Source organism: Pundamilia nyererei, unplaced genomic scaffold (assembly GCF_000239375.1).
Source record: "Pundamilia nyererei isolate P.nyererei 1_Seehausen unplaced genomic scaffold, PunNye1.0 scaffold00026, whole genome shotgun sequence".
NCBI lineage: Eukaryota > Metazoa > Chordata > Actinopteri > Cichliformes > Cichlidae > Pundamilia > Pundamilia nyererei.
In genome coordinates this window covers 3,908,579-3,929,815 of record NW_005187427.1, presented here as the reverse complement: position 1 = coordinate 3,929,815, position 21,237 = coordinate 3,908,579, and the positions used below count along the sequence as shown (strand labels likewise).

Genomic DNA, 21,237 nt, shown 5'->3' with positions numbered 1-21,237 from the left:
TGATGCTAACATATGCCAACAGTTGCAAAGCGCTTTGATTTCTGCCTCCTGTTGCCTTGATATCCTGGTCTGGTCTGCACTCTCAGCTTTCTGTAATCTCAGCTGCTTATCTGTTGAGCCTGACCTCCAATATTTCTGTCCCTAGTCCTCCCCAGACCCGCTCAGAGCTGATCATAGCGCCACCCCCTCCTTGGCCCTTTGCTTCCTGCGAGCGCGCCACTCCCCAGCAGCCCTCCACCACTGTCGTGGCAGCATTTATAACTCCTAAACAGCCCAATGTTCCAGAGCAAATTGATGTTAAAAAGCCTTCCAGTGAGAGTATTAGTAGCTCCATTAACACAGAAAAGCCGCCCTTGGCAAAGCCAGAGCCAGAGCCTGACTTTGATGATGTCATCTTTGAGTCGCCTAACCAGAGACAAGAATCAAGGGGTTTGTTTCTGGAAGAGGATGACTCTAAGCACGATACTATCAAAAGGTGTCCCCCAGGGTGAGTATTTATATTCAAGGATGCAATCAGGAATAATTATTTTCGAAAAACAAATTCTAAGGTTGCAGAATGTGAAGTGATGATGAAGGTGATACACGCAGACAGAGAAATAAAGCCTTAAGGTATATTGTGTATCTGTTCTGCAGTCTTGAACAAAAAACCAATGAAAAGAAGTACGGAGAAAAGCAATTAGAGGGAGCAGCAATCGCAAAGGAGCAGGAGAAGCAGAGGGAGGCAGAAATTCAAAAGAAACAAGAGGAGGAAAGGAGGCGAAAAGAGGAAGAGCAAAAGGCCATGTTCTTAAAGCAAGAAGAGAGGAGAAAACATGAAGAAGAGAAGAAGAGACTGTTGGAAGAGGAGAAGAAGAGACTCTTACAGGAGGAGGAAGAGATCAAGAAGGAGAAAGAAAGGATGAAACGTGAGGAGGAGAGACTCCTGAAGGAGAAGAAAGAGAAACAGGAGAAATTGAGGGTAGAAGAGGAGATGAGGAAGCGAGATGAGGAGGAGAGGAGAAAAAGAGAGGAAGAGATGAGACTCCTGGAGCTGGAGGAGGAAAAGGAAAAACTCCAGAGGGAGGAGGAGCGAAGACTTGAAAGAGAAAGATTCATCAAAAAGATGAAGGAAGAGGAGGAGAAAAAGATAGAGGAGCGGAGAGCAGTTGAGGAGCAAAGAAAAAGAAGGGAGGAAGAGAAAAAGAGGCTCGCGGAGGAAGAGGAAAAAAGAAAGGTGGAGGAGAAACGCTTGAAAGAGGCCAAAGAGAAGGAGCAGCAGAAAATAATAGAGGAGGAAGAGAGAAGAAAAAGGGAGGAGGAGGAGAAAAAACTCAAAGAGTCAGAGGAGAGAAAGAAGAGAGAAGCGGAAGAAAAGGAGAGACGACTCAAAGAGGAGAGAGAGAAGGAGATAGAAAGGATGGAGAGGAAGAAAAAGGAAGAGGAAGAGAAAAGACGTGAAGAGGAGGAGAGGAGAGAGAGGCTCTTAAAGGAGCAGAAAGAGAAGGAGAGGATAAAAAGGGAGGAAATGGATAGAATTAATAGGGAAGAAGAAGAAAAGAAGAGGCAACTACAAGAGGAGATGAGAAGGCAGGAGGAGAGGAGAGAGAGGCTCATAAAGGAGCAGAAAGAGCAGGAGAGGATACAAAGGGAGGAAATGGAGAGAATCAAAAGGGAAAAAGAAGAAAAGAAAAGGCGACTTCAAGAGGAGCTGAGAATACAGGAGGCAGAGAAGAAGAAAAAGGAGGGGGAGGAGAGAAAAAAGAAGGAAGATGAGGTGAAGAGGCAGAGAGAGGAGAAAGAGAAAGCTGAAATGAAAGAGGAAGAAGACAGGAAAAAGAATGAAGAAAAACAAAAGCAGAAGCTGCAGGAGGAGGAGATGGAGAGAAGAAAGAAGAAGGAGGAGGCTCGAGCAGCATCGGTCTGCAGTCTGGAGGCCAACAAGTCAGATGAAGACAAAGAAAAGATGAAAACAGTTTCCTCCTTGTCCATTTCTGAGTTAAACACACACACGACCCCTGCTGGTACCAAACACGCCAACACGGCTCTTAAAAATGTGACACAAACAAAACTTCCTGCTCCTCACTTCCCTCCGCTGGTCAAAAGCAGCACTGCATCCAAGCAGCTTCCCTCACAAATTCCCAACCAATCACAAGACAGAGAGAATGCCCCTCCATCAGTTCGTAAACCAAACTCCAGCGAGCGGTGAGTTATAGTTCTGAAATAAGTGGTGATTTCACTCTGTGCGTGCTGATTGCGCTTTGTGTGGTCTGTAAACACAGATGGCTTCTTCTTTAATCAGCAAGTGAAATCAGAGAGACTCAAAACTTGAAACTGAGTTCATGATCTTAAAAATCACTTATTTCCGACTTAAAGCTGCGTGAAGCTGAATCCGTCTGATTACTTTGTGGTGATTTTTTCAGGATTCTCTGCTCTCTCGCCTAATACTTCTGCCAAGGAGGTCATGTTTTTGTAGCTTTCCCATGTGTGTTATTCTGTACTTAAACACAAAGATGAATTATTGGTTGAAAGTCAACAAAAGGCTTAAAATTTATAATGTATGATTCTTACAAGTGTACTATGTGTTGTCAACATAGTACTGTATAAACATTTAAAATATCATCTCACTTTCAAGTTCAAAATATTGATCTGATGGCCAAATTTATAATAATGCTATATAGATCTATTTAAAACTATGTTTCTTACTGCCACTGCTTGTACTGACAACATATATCCATACATGGAATGATCAATGGCGATTCTAAGTATAAGGTTACTTTAGACCTCTGACCTCTTGTGAAAGGTCAAATAAGCTGCCTTTGTTTGTATTGGCAACGTTCAGGAAATGATACTGGCATATGGGGATTATAAATAACACTTAAATTATAGTTTGCATCCAAATATCAGGTCACATTTGACCTCTGACCTCACTTTTACATTTCACATCTGCTTTTTATTTAAGTTAATTCCAAAATGTGTTGTTACATCTTTGAAGACAAATATAATTTATGTAATATATATATAATATATATAGTATAATGCTTTATAGTAAGCTGAAGGTATTCAGCTTAATAAAGTGAATATATACAAAACACAGTACTGTTCCCTTAGAAGTACATACTGCCCAGAGAGTGAGCAGCTTTGGTGGAGGTTTGCATCCTGCTGTAATAACTGGTACTGATATCGGTGGTCTTGCCCCTGGTATATCTCAGCTGTCCGTCATCGCTCACCCCTACTTCTGTTTGTTTTTTATAATAATGGCTGTCCTCTGCTCCTTTTCTTCCTGTTTTTCCTTTCTATTATTCACTTTTCCTCTTTCTCTCCAGTCTTGGGCAACTTTCTCTCATAAGCGAGGGTTCACTGTCAAACATTGTTGTGCCAGAAAAGAAAGACTCTGCCACATGTACTCTGCCTGGCCCTGCTGTTCAGCCAACAGCCCAGAATAAAGCAGTTATATTAGAGGTCTCGATGGTGGTGCCACCTCAACAGAGGCTGTCTGATGCAGAGATTCCTCTATGGAAAGTGCTAGAAGGGAGAAGTGGGAAAGTTACACCTGAAAAAATCTCTGCCGAGGAGGGTACAAAACCTTTGTGCAGAGGGTAAGAGCAGACTAGGGGGCACATCTTTGTCTGCTTCTCTGCTTAATCCTCTTGTTTGTGCTTCGCATGCCTCGCTAATTGTTTGGTTTCCTAACCATGTTTGTACGAAATGCCAATTAGTGGATATATCCTTCATGTGGTTTTCCCTCTCTTCTAGCTCACACGGAGAGGATGCTGCTGAGGTGCACACGCCTGTTAGACAAGAGAGCCAACCAGTTAAAGCAAAAGATGGAGATGAACATCATATTGCCGCACCCTCTTCTCAGCCCAGCGCACCGGCAGTTAAAAAGGAGCCTAAAGAGCCAGAGGGACCCAGGGTGGAATCAGCACCCTCAGTCGAGGTTCCCCCCCAAGAAGCTGGAGAGCATGTGACTCTGGCGCTGGAGCCACTTCAGCCCTCGAAACCAAAACCAGAACCAGAACTGCGGCCGGAACGAGATCTTCATCCATCAGGAAAACCACAACAGGAGGGAGCAGATGAGGAGAAACCAGCCGATGCCGTGCCTGGTGGTCACGAGCATTTCATCAACAATAAGGACCCAGTGTGCGAGGCAGAAAAACAGCTGTGGGCAGCTGTGGAGGAGACCACCACCGAGATAGGAGTGGAAAAAGGGATGGAAAGTAGTGAAAGCAAGGAAGCAAAGGAGGAGAAGCTGAAAGAGGAGGAAGGTGTAATAGGGGGGTGAGTCAGCGATGGTTGCTTGCAGTGTTTGCTGCATGGCGTGACACCACATGCGCATTTTAATGGCTAACGTTCCTCTGGGTGCTGCAGCCTATCAAGTGCTTACTCAGCAACTGCAACTAACCTCACCTGAAGCTGTTTTCTTTATATTGACCTCTGTCAGTGCTGCAGTGGTATTTCAAATGGAGCGGTTTGATGAGAGCTTTACACAAGTATATAATGGACCTGTGTGTGTGTGTGTGTGTGTGTGTGTGTGTGTGTGTGTGTGTGTGTGTGTGTGTGTGTGTGTGTCTGGTAGTGCTGAGAAATGTGCGCACACAGAGGCAGATGTGTGTGTTGCAGAGCAGCAGAGGGAGGCGCCTGCTGGTTTCATGTCAGCAGTAGTTGGGGTGTTATACAGAGGGTGAGTCTCTCTGTGTGTGTCCGTGTGTGTGTGCTACTGTGTGGACTTCTACTGTGTGTTTTTCTATCCAGATATGCTTTTATTGCAACGGGTTGCTATTAACAAAGCCCCTAAAGATACCATTTAAAATTGGTTCTTGTTGTCTAATTCAATTCAATTTTATTTATACAGCGCCAAATCACAACAACTGTTCCCTCAAGGCGCTTTATATTGTAAGGTAGACTCTACAATAATACATACAGAGAAAAACCCAACAATCATATGACCCCCTATATGAGCAAGCACTTTGGCAACAGAGGAAAGGAAAAACTCCCTTTTAACAGAAAGAAACCTCTGGCAGTACGAGGCTCAGGGAGGGACGACCATCTGCCATGACTGGCTGGGATGAGTGAGGGAAGACAGGACAAAAGACATGCTGTGGAAGACAGCCAGAGATTAATAACAAGTATAATTCAGTGCAGAGAGGTAGACACTAACGCTGGTTCATCCCTCGAGTTAGGATCCTTCTTTATGCTGCAGTGATTCATTGGTCAGTGTTGTGATATGTTAAAAAACGAACTATTAACTATTGCTCATCATGATTTTAAAAATTACACACACAAAAAAAATAAAATTCTAGCTCCTTGGAAGCAAAATGTAAAGAAATGAAGGGTGGTAGTGTAACAGACCGAAGAAATATTAGACGAGGTAAAACATTTAATACATTAACCTCATTATGTAAGAGCCTACACGTTAATGCATTATTACCTCATCTCTAAAAAAGTTGCTGCGTGGCAACTTTCAGTGAAGTACTGAAACATTTTGATGTTTATTAACTGCTTTCGTGGCATTTAAACTGGCTGCATATAAAAGCATCCATCGCTGGAGAATGCACCATCCAGTGGATCTTTGTGATTGTTTTGATTATGTGGTGGGCTGGCTTTGCCAATGTGGTTTTTAAGTATTGAGTGGCTCTTTGAGGATTCATCTTGCATATGTAGCTGCTGGCTTGTCTGTGGGCCGATCTGTGCTCTCAGCTCTGTGCCACCAGAAAGTATTTCACTTGTTCCTAATCCCGTCAAAGAGAAAAATCGGTATGCTGTGCAGAGTTGCTCTCGCTGTAGCAAACAGTGTTTCTTTTGGGTGCTTTTGCACGGCATTTTGGAAAAGCACCAAAACAAAGTCTGGGAAGGAACTATTTTTAATCAAGCATGTTGTCTGACCCTCTGTCACAGTGTTCAGAGCTCATGAAGCAGGTCGTTTTCGGGTGAGCTCTGTCTCACAGTTTTCCTGTTGTTCGTATCTGCCCTTTAGCTACGAGACAGTGGCCTCCATCCTGAACACATCAGGATCGACTCTTGCAGGTCAACCGCAACCCTCTATCAAACAGCCATGCCACCTTATAAATAATGAACTCCAGCCATGTTTACATGAAGTAGCTCCGGAGATCTTGTGTTCCTCTGAGGCGGATAATGATCCACCGATTCCCATTGATGTGGACATTTTGCCACCCACAGACTTCTCTGACACAGCAGAGAGTCAGGCGACTGCAGAAGAAAAAGTTTCTGAGACTCAGAAAAAAGAGTGCTCATCTTTAAACGAGGCACACAATCTGGTGGCAATTCTGAGAAGAGCTGCTAGTGAACAGGAGAAAGAAAGAGAAGGGAACAGGGAGAGAGAGGAGAGAGAAAAGGTGGAAAACATCAAGAGGGCAGAGAAGGAAGTGAGAGACAGGAAGGAGAGGGAAGAGGAAGCAAAGAAAGAGAAACAGAGGTTGGAGAGGGAAAAAGAAGAGGCAAGAAAGAGGTTGGAAAAAGGGAGAAAGGAGATGAGGATGAGTGAGAGAGAAGGGATAAAAGAGGGAAAGGAAGAAAGAAATGGAGTGGAAGAAACAAGGCAAGGGAATGAGCATAAGGAGAAAAGGGAAACAGAGCCCGACACAAAGCAACAGAGAAAGGATGTCAATGAGGAAGTAAAGAAAAAAGAGAAGAAAGGAAAAGGAAAGGAGGACAACTATGGAGAAACCCCACAGTGGAGGACAGAGGCCCTTCCTGTTCTTGCTTTAGAAAAAGTCAACCAAAAAGTGGATAGCAGCCAACAAAACAACTGTCCGCCACTGAGGGAGGTAGAATTAGAGGATATTGCATATGATGGGAGGTCACAAGGTAATAATGAGGAATCAGGATTCAGTTCTGATCCTGAACTAGCAAACACCGTAATATCTAATGCTGAAGTATTGACCAGACCGGCTGATTCTGCCCCTGCAGCCAAAACTAAAACCAGCAAAGCTGAGGACTATGTTTGTATTGTTAAGAAAACCATGGATGATCCTGGCTTCAAATCACTTAAAAAAGGCAAATCCTATCTTAAACATGGAGCCATCCCAGAGTGGCTGAGAGAGGATGATGTTGAGGAAATATCATATGAGAGGGGACAGGAAGATCTTGGATCCATCTGGCTGGCTGAGCTGTACATGGAAGGGGAAGCAGGGTGAGTAAGGGGTATGGGAGAGATAAATAGCCACAGGGAGAGAGGTGAGTAAATAGAGCTGAGATGAGAGAGTTGTGCTCGTTGCTTCTAATGGATCTCTGGACTGTGTTTTCTTTAACTCCGGGGGAAATCACGTTAGTTAAACCCCACTGAGCGTTTGGCCTGGCCGTGCATGTCCTTCTTATGAAAGAGTCATGTATTTGCATGTGAATCATACATGCAACCTTCCAAAGAACATCATTAGACCATTATTGTTGTTCTGGATTAATGTTAGAGTTATTAGTATTATTTGAGCAGACAAAGAACAGCCTTGGCTATGGACTTATGTGGGATATCAAAGTGCTCTAAACACTTCATATATGTCCCATCTTCTCCTCAGCTTCCTAATTCACTGTGACCTAAACTCCATGCTTATTGGAGTCGACTGGTACTTACATAGCACGCTTCTACTCAGTTGAACAGTTCTTTATTTCCATTTACTGTAAACTGAGGAGGGTAATAATCAAAGTTAAGATTATGTTATCTTTCAGTGTTTCAGTGTCAGTGTAGCCCATTGATAGTCTCCTGTAAATCTATGGAAAAATTGCAAATATGAACTTTTAGTAGTTAACCATAGGCTTTCAGTTGTTGTTTAGACAAATGTGTAGCAGTAAATCTTGCAAGCATGAAAATAAAAAAGCATGCAATGGATGTATGTGCATCTACTGCATGAGTTATTTTTGCTGTCTACATGAATATGACACGTCTACTTACATAGTTCTGTAATCAGTGCAGCTTCACAGAATGTCAAGTGGCGTGGATGCATTGATTGTTTTGATGTTCAGATGCTGTGATGCATTCGAGGCTAGAGAAAGTCAAAACTAGTATAATCTCATTGCTAGGCCTTGGTTCTACTAATGCTCCGGGACTCTCTGTGAAAATCTTTTCCTAACAAGATGTCCAAGGAATGACATAAAAATAGCTGGAAAAGCACAGTGAGCTTTAACATCCACCATGCACTACCCTTAGTTCATCAAAATGTTTGTCCTTGAATCTTTAGATGTTTGTGATCTCTAAAGGGTAAATATGTGGTTGCTTGAGATGAATGAAGGTGTGTTTGCAAAGAAAGGGAATGGGGCATGAAAAGGATGCTGGCTAGGTTTGTGGTTCTTGAGTTTTGTGAAAAACACACGAGATCTGAAATTTGATTTTCTGTCTTCAGACCAGGCCACCCTTCCCCAGCTGTAAACCAGAAGTCCTCTTCAATTGTTTTCAGCCAACAAACACTTTACCAGAGCCCTGCTCCCAGTCAGCCAAATAAGCCAGAAGTTCTTGAGTCATTAACCAGTCTAACAGACAGTCCACATCCTAACCCTCTGTCTGTGTCTCAGCAGGGGATATCAGTCAATCAGACAGTGAGGAATAAACCCGTTCCCCAACTTAATGAATCACAGAAACAGCTGCTAAAAGGACAGAGAAAAGCTGTTGCTACAAATACTAGCCATAGCCTTGAGGTAGCAGCTGATGAGGAGGGAGAACTTGTTCAGTCGTCAGTGGTTCCTTGGCCTCTCCCTCCAAGCACTTCCAACATACAGTCTGATACAAAACATACTAAGACATACACAGACATGAGCGTCACTAAAGTAGATAGTGAAATAAATACAGTCACACAATCACACACAAGTCTTGAAATGAAGGTTAAGGAAGATGTGAACAACTCCAAGACTTTCAGTTTAAACAAGAGTGACAGTGACAGCCAAAAGAGTGACAGTGCACAAATGAACAACCTTTGCACGAGTCACTCCAAAGACCAACAACTCCAAGAAGAGGAAAAGTTCCTATTGGCTAAAATTCGCCTGATGTCAGGTGACTCATCCCCGGTGTCCAGCATTCACAATATGAAACGACTCATCCCGGCCCCGGGGGATATTGACTGTGACACCGAGCAGCCAAAAAAACAACTGGACATCGCCACAGATCTCACTGTTGTCAATCAACACTTAGTTTTTCCCAGCTTTGATGCCCTGCAGGAAATATCACTAACTGAAACAGAAGAGCCACAGGCAGAGGAAAATGCGTAAGTCAGGATAGGCTGTTATCTTGTCCTGTTTTATTAGACCAACTCGTTTGAGACTTGGCTTATAAAGCACAATGTTTTAGTACAGCTTTGTGTGCTGAGATCTAATGTTGTCTTTTCTTGGCTGAACTTGGCTGAACCCCAAAAAACAAGCTCTGGTGTAGTCTGTGTATCTGTACACATGAGTGCATGTGGCTGTTCTAGAGGTCACTTTTTTCAACTTTATGTTCAAAGAGTATTTTACACCAAAATGCTGAAAAGAGGCCCTAGGTGCAGATCCCGGATGAGACCCCATTTTGTTACAAATCGCTAAAACTTGCAACAAAAAGAAGGGAGTGTGTTCAAGGCCATCATAATCAGCAAGATTATTTAAACTAAAAAAAATGTGTCAGGTGTTTGATGTATGCTTGGCTGAGTGACAGTGAGGAAAGAGGCTTGCAAGATCTGTCAAAATCAGGCTCTGATGACAACCAGCTGGCTTAAGGCTTTTGCTTAGGTCACACATGGGTGATGTGACCCAAAAAGGCAAACTGAGATGCTTAAAAATGAGTGTATGCCCATAAAATGCCAAAAGCGTAGGCCTGCATTGAGGCAACCATGCTGCAAATCCTGATGCAAATCACACGACTGCTGTATGTTTTCCATCACGCTCTTTTAACATCGTGAGTTTGTTCAGTTCATCATCATCATCATGGCAAGCTTGCATGTCAAATCTGAAAAATTGCACATGGCAATGATGAAACGGCATCGATAACCTCCTTCATTTCTTCTAAGTTAAGCTTTTTTCACATCATATATCTTTTTTTTCCTAGGCCAAAACACCAGCTGGCTGACCTCCCTGATGACGTAGTTAAGAAACCACCATTCCAGCTAGAAGACTCGCCCAGCACAGTCCATCACTGTGAGATCATATCATCTCGTCTTCCTACTTTACAAGAAGAAGAGACCTCTGACCCCAGGACCCCGGATCCTGTTACAGTGGTCCGGGAGGAGGCTGATGGGAAGGACGACACAGCTGAGGTAAATTTAATGAATACTCATCTTTATACTTTACTTTACTCATCATAAGTATTTGGCTTTTCATTTGCATAGATGCACAGAAACAACATTTCTTTCCCTCTTTCTCCAGGATCTGGTGAACTCCAGCCAGTCGCTGCTCGAGTGGTGTCAGAGCATCACTAGTGGGTACCAGGGGGTAAAGGTCACAAACTTCAGCACTTCCTGGAGAAATGGGCTGGCCTTCTGTGCCATCCTACACCACTTCCATCCAGACAAAATGTACGACATTTTACACAAAAGTTACTAGTTTTGAGTAGATTCTCTTTAGAAATTATAAATATTAACTAAACTGTTCATCTTAATGTTGTAAGCTACTTTTCTGTTCCTGCTTTTGTGCCATTAGAGATTTTGACCAGTTGGACCCTCATGATATCAAACTCAACAATAAAAAGGTGAGCATGATTTAATGTTTTTAGCTCTTGGCTGTTTAGTGCACTGTGCCATCAGTTTGTTTTTGCAGCCACATGAAAGGATGATGACATAGTTCTGGTAACTTTTAGATCAATATTTTTCATGCAATATAGTCAGAGATGTTTGACGATTAACACCCAGAGCAATAAGTATAATTCTTAGCCCACCCCTTATTTCTTTATATTTTGCTTACAAGCAGCCAGACGTTCTTGTATTTTTTAAAGTGGTCCTGAATGATAGTTTTCCAGGCTTTGCTCCAGAGCACATATTCTGCTGTTCTATTAAAAGAGTGTTGCTAGGGCAATTGTTGCCATCTCCCATTGTAATCCTGTGTTTCCTAACAACATCAGGCGTTTGATGGCTTCGAGGCGCTGGGAATCTCTCGCCTGCTGGAGCCGTCAGACATGGTCCTTCTGTCCGTGCCTGACAGGCTCATAGTCATGACCTACCTCAGCCAGATCCGCTCACACTTCACCAACCAGGAGCTGAGCGTGCTGCAGATAGAGCACAACAGCAGTAAGTCCAGTTACGGCATCGCTCTCACCGGCCCGACTCCCACGAATGTGGACGCTGCTGCTTTCTGCATGGCCAGACTAAATGAAGGAGTGAGTCTAGAAGAGGGAGGAAGCAGCACGCTGGTGGTCCCGCCGCCAAGAGCTAAACGACAGCTTAAAGGTACTAGTATTATTCCCTCTGTATGATTATTTTATTATATATTCACCAAATAAGGTTAATTTTGCCCACTTTGGCTTTTTGGAACTTTTACAGTTTCTGTTGTCTTACCATAACAAACTGTGCAGGCATAGTTAAAAACTTTTTATTATGCAAGCCCTTTCACACCATAAACCTGGGTTAAAAAAAAGCAAAAACAGCGAGGAGAGCAGAAAGGAAAGGAGCAAAGGTGGAAACACTAGTGTTTCCCAGGGTAACTTAGGAATGTGAAGTAGCAAAGTTAGAGCTAAGGCGACAAGAGGCACAGAAAACAGATCAATAAATCAAGTTCACAATGCCTCACTTAAGATTTTTGTTGGTTCCCAGAGATACCAGATGTGCCTTTTTAGTGCAAATGTATTTAATATTCATTTTGGCTATAAATATTAGTCCCAGTAGAATAGCTGTGAAATTTATTATTCTTATTTAAAACTCCTGAATGTCCCTGGAGACACGTTATCTCAAATAGATTCATGAGCGATGAGGTCTGGCATGAACTCTGCGTGTTCTGTCAAAGTTGGAAAAGTTCTGATGAGTTCATATGTGAGAAAACCGTCTCAGCCTTTTTCCCTCCTGTGCTGTTATCAATGGTTTGGACTGGTCGGCATCCAGTTAGGACATCCAGTAAGTGATGTCATGTACATCTGTGCTTCAATCACGATGTAGTAATATTTAATATGTCATGACCATTAGGGCATTATTTTCTGCTGTGGCTCCTGGTAATCACAGACATCCACAAAGTGTCAATGGAGCAGATTCAGATACATGTTTTACTTTCACTTTGATAGTTCTTTCTTTGGCTTTTCATTTTACTGGATTAAGTACATATGGATAAATACTCTGTACCAAGTTTTCTGAGGCCTTAAAACAATTAAAGAAATATAACATGTAATCATTTGTCTGTCCTGCTTTTAGTGGAGGAGTCCATAACTCCAGTCCCGCCCCCACGGTCTCTTACAAAGGTAGTCAAGCCTGGGCCGGCTCAGGTAACACTTTGTCTTTCTTCCTTTATTATTTCCATCAGCAAACAAACTTTTCAGGCCAAAAAATACGTGAAACACTCTCAATTTTTACTTTGCATTTTCACCTCTGTTTAACTTTATACATCTGCTTTACTGTAGCTATATGAAAGTTTTATATTTCTTCTCCAGGATGAAAATACAATGTCTAACTCTGCAACAGAAAACACGAGTAATACAGGTATGAGCCTGCAGAGTAAGCCTTTTCTAACATTTGAAGCATTTGTTTTAGCACTCTTTCCCTCACTCCCTACTCTGATTTGTGTATTTCAATTCTTGCAGAGTTTCAGCGTGCAGATGAGCCCCAGCCTCCAAAACAAGACGAGGAAACAATGGTCAGTCATGTGTTCTTCCCCTTTTCTGTTCTTTATTTCATTTCTATATCATTTTGATTCTCACATCATCATTAATTGATGGCTCCAAAAAGTACTGAATAACAGCTGTCCAGTTCATCATTCACATCTTATATTCTCCATCCTTTGACCTCTCTAATCTTTTTGACCCTCTTCTTCTGCTTCTCTTCGTATGTCCCCCTCCCCTTTCTGCTGTCCGACCCCCTCTTTCTGTTGATCTCTTTTCTTCCTCTGTTTGTGGCTTTCTGTTGTCATTCTGTATGTTCGTGTGTGGTTGTGTGTGTTTGCCTCTATTCGTCTGCGTGTCTTTGTACGTGTATGATGGTGGCTTGTGGTCAGTCTCTGCAGGACACCAGCCAGTATGTGTTGAGTGAGCTGGCAGCATTGGAGACAGAACAGAAGCACATCGACAGCAGAGCTGCAGTGGTGGAGAGACGACTGCGAAGTCTCATGGAAACAGGTGAGTCACTTAATTAAACCTCTGATAAGCAAGAAGTGAACGGTGCAGAATTCACTAAGCAGATTTAATCCAATGGACTTTTGCATTGATTAAGTGGTTGCAGTTATGTGTCATCACTGGATTACTCCTGTTTTCTCTTCCCTATCCCCTGGTCATAGCAGGTGGCTGACCTCCCTGAACATTGTTCTGTTAATAATAATAATAAAATAATAATAATAATATATTGTATTAATAGGCACCTTTCAGGGCACTCAAGGACATCTTACAAGCAACGAAATAACAAAATCGAGTATATGGCGATTAAAAACACATCAGAGAATGAAAAAAATCAACAATATTAAAAATGTGTTTGAAGGTTGGCTTTAAAGATTGGGAGAAAATCAATTTTGCAAATGTGGTGTGGGAGAGAGTTTCAAAGACAAGCTGACAATCGTCTGAAAGCTCTAACTGGGGTCTAACAGAGGATGGTGGAGGTGGAGGATCCCTGAGTGGAGTAGAGCAAGCTGTGACAATGTGCAGAAGATCGGTGAGATACAGAGGTGCAGGGTTATGGAGAGACTTGAAAGTAAGAAGATGAATCTTAGAATTAATGCAGTATTTTGCAGGAAGTAGTAGAAGGACAGGATGTATATATTTTACTGAAGGAGGTCAGGAGCAGGCCTGTGTTAGAGGTCTCTTCCCGTCAAAAGGGAGTTCTTCCTCTCCAACATCACCAAGTGCTTGTAAGAGGGGAAGGTGGCACTATAAGACACCAAAAAATCTACATGTAAATGCATAAAAAGATGAACTAAATTGAACCGAACCTTAAATCTCCTGACCTGCATGCAGATGAATACCCTCCTCAGCCATGATACTAACCTGCCTTCTACTTGTGATTATAATGAAGTAAATTCCAGATCCAGCTCTGTCTAGTTTACACTTTTTTTTGTTGTTAAATAGTATCTTGCATGTGGATCTTTATGTTTAATGATCTTTATCTTTATCTGTATTCAAATATTTACAGGCTTTCATGTCTTTTCTCTGCTGTTGCAGGAAGTGACCGTGATGAAGAGGAGAGACTGATCCAGGAGTGGTTCACTCTGGTAAACAAGAAGAACGCTCTGATCCGCAGACAAGACAACCTGGAACTGCTGTAAGACCTCCCACATATCAGTATACACATTCTCATATACGTATATTTTACATTTGTTTTAAACCGACTCGTTCTTAACTGCATCTATAGACAAGAGGAGCAGGATCTGGAGAGGAGATTTGACCTTCTGACCAGAGAACTGCGCGTAATCATGGCTATTGAAGGTCATTAAAATAGTGGAAACAAGTAATCTGTACAATATCAGTCAAAATGATTTACAGATAGTAATACAAATCTAAATGGTAAAAAAAAATTAAAACACAATGAATTTGATCTTTTTGAGTGCTGCTTTTTGTGCAGACTGGCAGAAGTCACCCGCTCAGCAGCAGAGGGAGCAGCTGCTCCTCCAGGAGCTGGTGTCTTTGGTCAACCAAAGGGACGAGATCATCAGGGATATCGACACCAAGGAGAGACGGTCAGTATATGTAGGGTTATGTGAAAGAGACAAAGTGGGTAACAGGAAGATTATACATCCGAAAAACAAAAGAGATTAGTTTGTTATTTGGATCTTTATGCCTATCTATGATAGAGGGGTGCAGATATCCATGAGCTCAGCACCGTACCGTGTTTTTGTGTTTGCAGGGCCTTGGAGGAGGATGAGCGTCTGGAGCGTGGTCTCGAAATGAGGAGGAGAAAATACAGCAACAAAGAAAAATGTGTGTTACAGTGAGACGAGTGAGGACAAGCACAAACGGCTTTTACTCCAAAGCCCCAAAAGAGTACTTTTTTTAAAAATCGAAAGCTGTTTTTTTAAGGATGCTGGGGCTCTGTATTTTCTTGTATTTAAAGTGCCTTGAGGACTGCTCTGAGTTTGACACTGCAAAAAATATGTCATTTTCTTTGATAAAAAAAAAAAGAAATTCAAGTGTTCATTATTTTAAGTGTGTCTTAATATATAAGTATTGATTGATTCTTTTCACCTATTTTTATTTATTTAAATTATGTATCTGACTGTTTTACATCTATTGCACATTTGCTTTTTGTGTGTTTCTGTTTCTAATCTGTGACTTTCAGTATTCAAACACTGGCTTATTCTCCATTGTGAAAGACGAGGCCAAAATATTTGCAGCTTTGAGGGGAAGTTTAGTTTACAGTTGTTTGTAATCTGCAGGTTTCTAGTAATGTCACCCTACTTGTCACTTCCCCGAGGAAAAAGTCCATAAACACGCCCGAGCATTTTGGATATCAAAATAGTATGTGGTAAGTCATGAGCTGGACTCGAATGCCCAATGTTGTTAGCGGAGGATACGTGTTTTCAGATTCAGGATGACCTCCTGCAGCCTCATGGAGCTCAAAGATGTTTCCAGCCTAAAGTTACACCTTGGTAACTTGCAGTCTTTGTGGATGTGGTTGCTCACGTCTGCAATATTCACAGAAATCAAAGTGCTTTCCATTTCTGTGTCGACTACTGCATGCATGCTTATGGAGGTGTGCTAATAAAGTGGCACTGTGCTCCACAGCGCCACTATGTATTCATACTGTAGCTGCGTCTAATGAATTGAGGATGTTTGTGATGATGAAAATAAAAACATATCGGCTGGTTGCTCATCTGTCATGACTGTTTTCATCACTTAGTCTTCATCACACTTCATAGATTATGTAACCCAGGGCAGTAACTGTAATATGATCCTAATGTATAATCGTAACATGCTAAAATCACCCTGTGCACAAAATAGCATAAAGGCATTGGACGCTACAAAAATATCCCCTAATGTGATGCTGCAGTGATCACAAAACAGACATTGCTGGATAGTGATCAATACAGCTGAAATCTAAATTTAACAACACTTCAGGGTAAATATCTGTTTTTACCTTGCTTGGTGTGTCTCAAATGAGGTTTGGTAATGCATCTCCAACTGGCAATCCAGCTGTGAGGAAATTACTTAAATTGTTAAGCCAAAGACGTCAAACTCATTTTACATCATGGGCCACATACAGCCCACTAGGGTTAAGTTGGTTGGACCAGTGTAGAGAAGCTTAACTACACATGTGATCTCTGAGATATCTTAACATAAGAAGGGGGGAAAGTGTAATTTTAACAGTTTTAACAGTGTACAGTTATTTCCCAGACTGCCCTGTAATTATAAAACAGAAAGCTATTGTTTATGCATAAAAAACAACCTTTTTCTTTTAGTTAAAAGGCCAAAATGTATGCTCTTCTTTAAAGTTTCCAAAGTTGTCCAGTGGGCCAGCTTTGACCGTCTGCCAATAAGTGATTTCCAGTATTTATGATTGGCGGTATTTAAACGGTTGTAAATGACTTGTTGGCCTTTAATATGTAAAACATATGTCAAATATATCTCTTGTGAATGGGATCGAGCCACTTTAAGCCAGAAAGATCATTTCTGTCACAGAGTAGAAGCTGCAATCAGTTTCTGGCAATTTTTTATGCTTTATTTATGAATATGATACTCTCATTAACATAAAAGATGTCTTTCTCAGAAGAGATCTGGCAAAGAGGGAAGCAACAACCATAACATAACAGTTGTATAAATATATTTTAAGTGCCAAAAACGATTGGATTGATTATAATGTAGAACACAGAAGTACATACAATAACGCAGAGTCATAAAGATTCTTACAAAACATGTAATTTCTTTATTTTATTTATAAGACCTTCGTAAATCCTGCTGACTGCAGACTATCAATATAACCAAAGATAATGATGAATTAAAATGTGAATATATACACTTAACTATATATTTTTGGCATTGTATAATCTATTTGACGTGTAGACTGATACTGATAAATAAGCACAAAAATAAGTTTAATAAAATAATTTATAAGTCAGAGCCACTGTTTAGTACTACTGCACGAACACAGCAAAGAGCAAATGTGAACTGATACAGCCCCAAAAGATCTTAATAGAGGCATGAAAATCGTTTTTCGTATGCGATTGGATGTAAGGTGCAGAATAACGAACCCCTGCATGTCCCTGGTGGTCTAGTGGTTAGGATTCGGCGCTCTCACCGCCGCGGCCCGGGTTCGATTCCCGGTCAGGGAACTAGCTTTTTCGTGTTCTATGATGGCTACATGTTTGTTTTCCAATTACACAACTACTTCTACTGGCACGGAGAGGCTAAGCTTCACCTGTTTTTTTGTTTGTTTGTTTTTTTTTATCTCTGACCCTAGTATAAAAATATTGAGTCATAACCAAAACTGAATATTTACTGTTATGTATTATGTTTGTTTGCACGTAGTCTTGTTTACACTCGTACCGTTTACCTGAATGAGCTTGTTTTTTGCGTGCAGTTACTGGACTTCATAGAGCATTAGAGCTAATCAGCTAATCACCAGGACTCACTAATCTGAAATGACTGACAGGATCGAGCCGATCCAAAGCGGGGTGAACCTGCACTCCTTTGTTAGCCGCCGCTTAGCTGGAGAACCAGCTGACGTTGTGATTGCAAACCCTCACGTTTGTCATGCAGGTAGAGAACACCCACCCGAGGTGTTTTCTGGGTTTGCTGAGCTGCCTATTCTTGGCTGGTCTCTACGTTGGCAGTTTGTACGTCTGGAGAAGCAGCTCACCAAGGTATACAGTTCACCAACAGGCATGAGAGAAGTGCTGTTAGGCCAGACAACTAAACTTAAACTGTGCGTGCAGGGATCATCCCAGTGTGATAAAGCGTCGCTGTGCTAGTGTGCTGCTGGTCTCTGTAGTGTCACCTGCAGTTGTGAAGACATGGATACACTGGGCTGATGTCAAGGTGAGTATACTGTAGATAGTAACATTTCCCCTGGAGGATTTACCTTGTGACCCGACAAGTTTCAGCAATATGAGTTTAACTCAACTCTGTGACAATTTAAACTCCACCTATCGTTCAATTCTGTATCTGTTTGTTTATTTGTCCCGATTGTTACCTTTGTAAAGGATCTTTTCCATCAGTATTCTATACCAATCAAATCAAATCTGTGATTACTGCTCATCTAAAATTAAATGTTATGAACAATATTCCCAAAAGTATTTGCTTGTTTTTCTTCAAACTCAACTTGAACTTGAAATATCCATAAGGTTTAATGTGATGTTGCTATGATGTAGCTATAACAGCTTCAACTTTTCTGGGAAGTCTTTCCACAGAAGAAGTGTTTATGGGAATTTTTGACCATTCTTCCATCCCAAAGGTGTTCCATCAGTTTGAGGTCAGGACTCTGTGTAAGCCAGTTAAGTTTTTCCCCACCAAGCTTGCTCATCCATGTCATTATGGACTTTGCTTTGTGCACTGGTGCGCAGTCCTGTTGGAGCAGGAAGGAGTCGCCCTCGTCCCCAAACTCTTCCTATAAAGTTGGGAGCATGAAAATGTCTTGATATGCTGAAGCATTAAGAGTTCCTTTCACTTGAACTAAGGGGCTCAGCCCAACTGAAAAACAACCCCAGACTATAATCCCCCCTTCACCAAACTTTACACTTGGCGCAATACAGTCAGACAACCACCAAACCCAGACCCATCGGATTGTCCATCACTCCACAGAGCACGTCTCTATTGCTCTGGAGTCCAGTGGCGGAGTGCTTAACACCACTGTATATGACACTTTGCATTATTCTTGGTGATGTGAGGCTTGGATGCAGCTGCTCGGCCATGGAAACCCATTCAATGAAACTCTCTGCACGCTGTTCTTGAGCTAATCTGAAGGCCACATGAAGTTCGGTGACTCGTTTCACTTCAGTGACTCGTTTAAACGTCATTCTCACGGTTTCTAAAACACATTTTGCCTTTCAGGCGGACGTGTCTGTGTGGGAGTTGATGGGACTTCGCATGGACGGTTTGGTTGCTGCATCCATATTACCTTTGTTACTTACTATGGTAAGTCAGGGGATCCCATATCTGATTAACTTGATTCTGCATTCAAAATATTAATATAAATTTTGTTTAGCATACATTTGTAACATTTTGCTTCATTAGAGATGGAAAAGAATAGTACTGATTTCAAATTGCTTAACTGAGGGCACAAATATCTCTGAAGTTTTATATGTAGTGCACATTAAATACTTACAGATGAAAACCCAGGATTTATTTACATTTACATCATTAACATAAGATTTGTCAGGAATGAAGAAAACCATAGTCAATGAGTTTTTCAGTAGCTTCAAACAGTAATCTGTAGATCCCGTTTCTCTCATACAGTAATATATTTATGCTTAGCTGAGGCATGCTTGACATTTCAGAGATTTGTTTCCATTCCTGCTAAGCGTGGCCTCAGCTTAGCTTTGCAACTTCCATTAAATGTCTGCGTTCTGCAGTAATATCCCCATGGGCGAGTTTAAACCACTCACTGACAAATGTACCCTGTAGTTTCCAGTTTAATCTTTTTTTTTTATTTACATCCTCTAGATTTTATAAACAACTGGTTTTACTCTCCCACGTCAGGTTTTTTATCTCGGCCCACTGGTTCACTCTGCTATAGACAACCCCAAAGGCTTCACCGGGGAAATGCAGTGTGCACTGGGTACGTTTGTCTCTATAATAACTGAATGTTATGTTGGGTTAACTGGAATCAGAGAGCTGCACATGTGTGCTTTCATGCACTTCTCCCAGATGTTCAGTCATGGAGGCGGTGTGTGGGGGACGCAGTGTGGCTCAGAAACCAGGTGGTGGCACCAGTGACAGAGGAGCTGGTGTTCAGAGGGGCCATGCTTCCTATGTTGGTGCCCTGCACGGGACCCACAGGCGCTATCGTCACCGCTCCACTGTTCTTTGGAGTTGGTATGTGAAAAAGTTTTCAAACAGAAAAAAAAACATATTTGCATATATTTGAACTATTTCAGATTAAATTTTAACACCAAGTTCGAGAGACTTCTTCTTCTCCCAGCAGTTCCTACATTCATGAACGCTCTCTGTGATCTTCCTCTTTTCCTCCTGCCTGGCAGCTCCATATTCACCCTCTTTTGTCCAATCCAGTCGCCACCCTTCCTCTGCACCAAGGAGGAGAGAATAATAAATGTTGCATTTTGTGCCTCATTTTTTCTTCCAAATCTATGTTTGCAAGTGTTACATTACATTTGGTTTGACTGCCTTTAATGTCAACTGCCTCATTTTAGCTCATTTCCACCATGTCATAGAGGAGCGACGCCTTGGGAAAGAGAGCATGAGTGTCATCCTTCTGGTGGCAGGTCAGTTAGCTGAAAAGGCAAACCATGTTGTCATGATCAGAGCAAGGTGACTCATTTCTTTTAGCTTGATTTTGATCATCTTTATGTGACATGGACTGATAAAACTAAAACTGAGCACTTTGATCGCATCTTTTTTTCTCTCACAGGGATGCAGTTCTTGTACACAACTGTTTTTGGTGCTTTTACTGCCTTTATATTCATGAGAACTGGTAAGATATGTGATCTATACAATAATTTGGTCACTCATTAGCCTACGATAATCAACCCATTTCATCTGAAATCTTTGTTTTGTTTTGTTTTTTTTAAGGGCATGTTGTCGGTCCAGTTTTGTGCCATTCATTTTGCAACAGTCAGGGCCTGCCTGACATCAGCTCTGCCCTGCAACACCCTCACAGTTCAGCTCTGCTCTTCTCATATCTGATGGGAGGCCTGCTGTTTCTGGTGCTGCTCTTCCCGCTGACAGACCAGTACTTTTATGGTCCCATTCCCATCTGCAGCCTGGCTCCCCTTCCAGGGTCGGTTTGCTGAATGAAATCGAATTAAGTTAAATGCGCTCCAGCTCTCCTTCTTTTACTCTGGATTTCATTTTGTGATGTAAAAAGTTGCTGTTTTTTTTTTCTTTTTAACAAAACTAAAAATCTATGCGTGTATATATGTCTATGCGTGGGTGGGTCAGCATGAGAGCAGAATGATTAGAGCAGTTTAGACATTTCCTGCATGGTTAAAAATATTTCCTACTGTATTGAAACTCAATGCCAGTACAACTTTCCCCGGTTAAAAGGGAGAAAAAGAGGT

At 41.8% G+C, this 21,237-nt stretch overlaps 2 protein-coding genes and 1 non-coding gene across 8 annotated transcripts in view; all 3 read left to right on the top strand.

Annotated features, from left to right (window-relative positions):
* Nucleotides 1-15,873, top strand: part of LOC102207483 (EH domain-binding protein 1-like protein 1) — a 28,515-nt gene extending 12,642 nt beyond the window's left edge. For 2 of the 6 annotated variants that reach the window (XM_013909497.1, XM_013909500.1), the window contains 15 exons: nt 3,733-4,257; nt 4,556-4,660; nt 8,331-9,185; nt 9,998-10,205; nt 10,315-10,463; nt 10,588-10,636; nt 11,006-11,330; nt 12,282-12,352; nt 12,518-12,566; nt 12,668-12,720; nt 13,078-13,198; nt 14,231-14,330; nt 14,421-14,494; nt 14,631-14,745; nt 14,913-15,873. In XM_013909497.1, the coding sequence (XP_013764951.1) occupies nt 3,733-4,257; nt 4,556-4,660; nt 8,331-9,185; nt 9,998-10,205; nt 10,315-10,463; nt 10,588-10,636; nt 11,006-11,330; nt 12,282-12,352; nt 12,518-12,566; nt 12,668-12,720; nt 13,078-13,198; nt 14,231-14,330; nt 14,421-14,494; nt 14,631-14,745; nt 14,913-15,000 (2,887 nt within the window). In that variant the 3' untranslated portion in view covers nt 15,001-15,873. The remainder of the gene's footprint in view (nt 1-3,732; nt 4,258-4,555; nt 4,661-8,330; nt 9,186-9,997; nt 10,206-10,314; nt 10,464-10,587; nt 10,637-11,005; nt 11,331-12,281; nt 12,353-12,517; nt 12,567-12,667; nt 12,721-13,077; nt 13,199-14,230; nt 14,331-14,420; nt 14,495-14,630; nt 14,746-14,912) is intronic. The other 4 variants (XM_005727830.1, XM_013909498.1, XM_013909499.1 and 1 more) reach the window with 4 other exon arrangements.
* Nucleotides 15,874-17,262: 1,389 nt separating this feature from the next.
* trnae-cuc (transfer RNA glutamic acid (anticodon CUC)) lies at nt 17,263-17,334 on the top strand. The gene has a single exon. It is a non-coding gene; the product is annotated as a tRNA-Glu (tRNA).
* A 317-nt stretch (nt 17,335-17,651) lies between these two features.
* LOC102207211 (CAAX prenyl protease 2-like) lies at nt 17,652-21,231 on the top strand. The gene is made up of 8 exons (XM_005727829.1): nt 17,652-17,865; nt 17,938-18,040; nt 19,052-19,135; nt 19,700-19,778; nt 19,868-20,035; nt 20,371-20,442; nt 20,589-20,651; nt 20,750-21,231. The coding sequence occupies exons 1-8, from the start codon at nt 17,756-17,758 to the stop codon at nt 20,968-20,970; spliced, it is 900 nt and encodes a 299-aa protein (XP_005727886.1). The 5' UTR covers nt 17,652-17,755; the 3' UTR covers nt 20,971-21,231.
* Nucleotides 21,232-21,237: the final 6 nt, after the last annotated feature.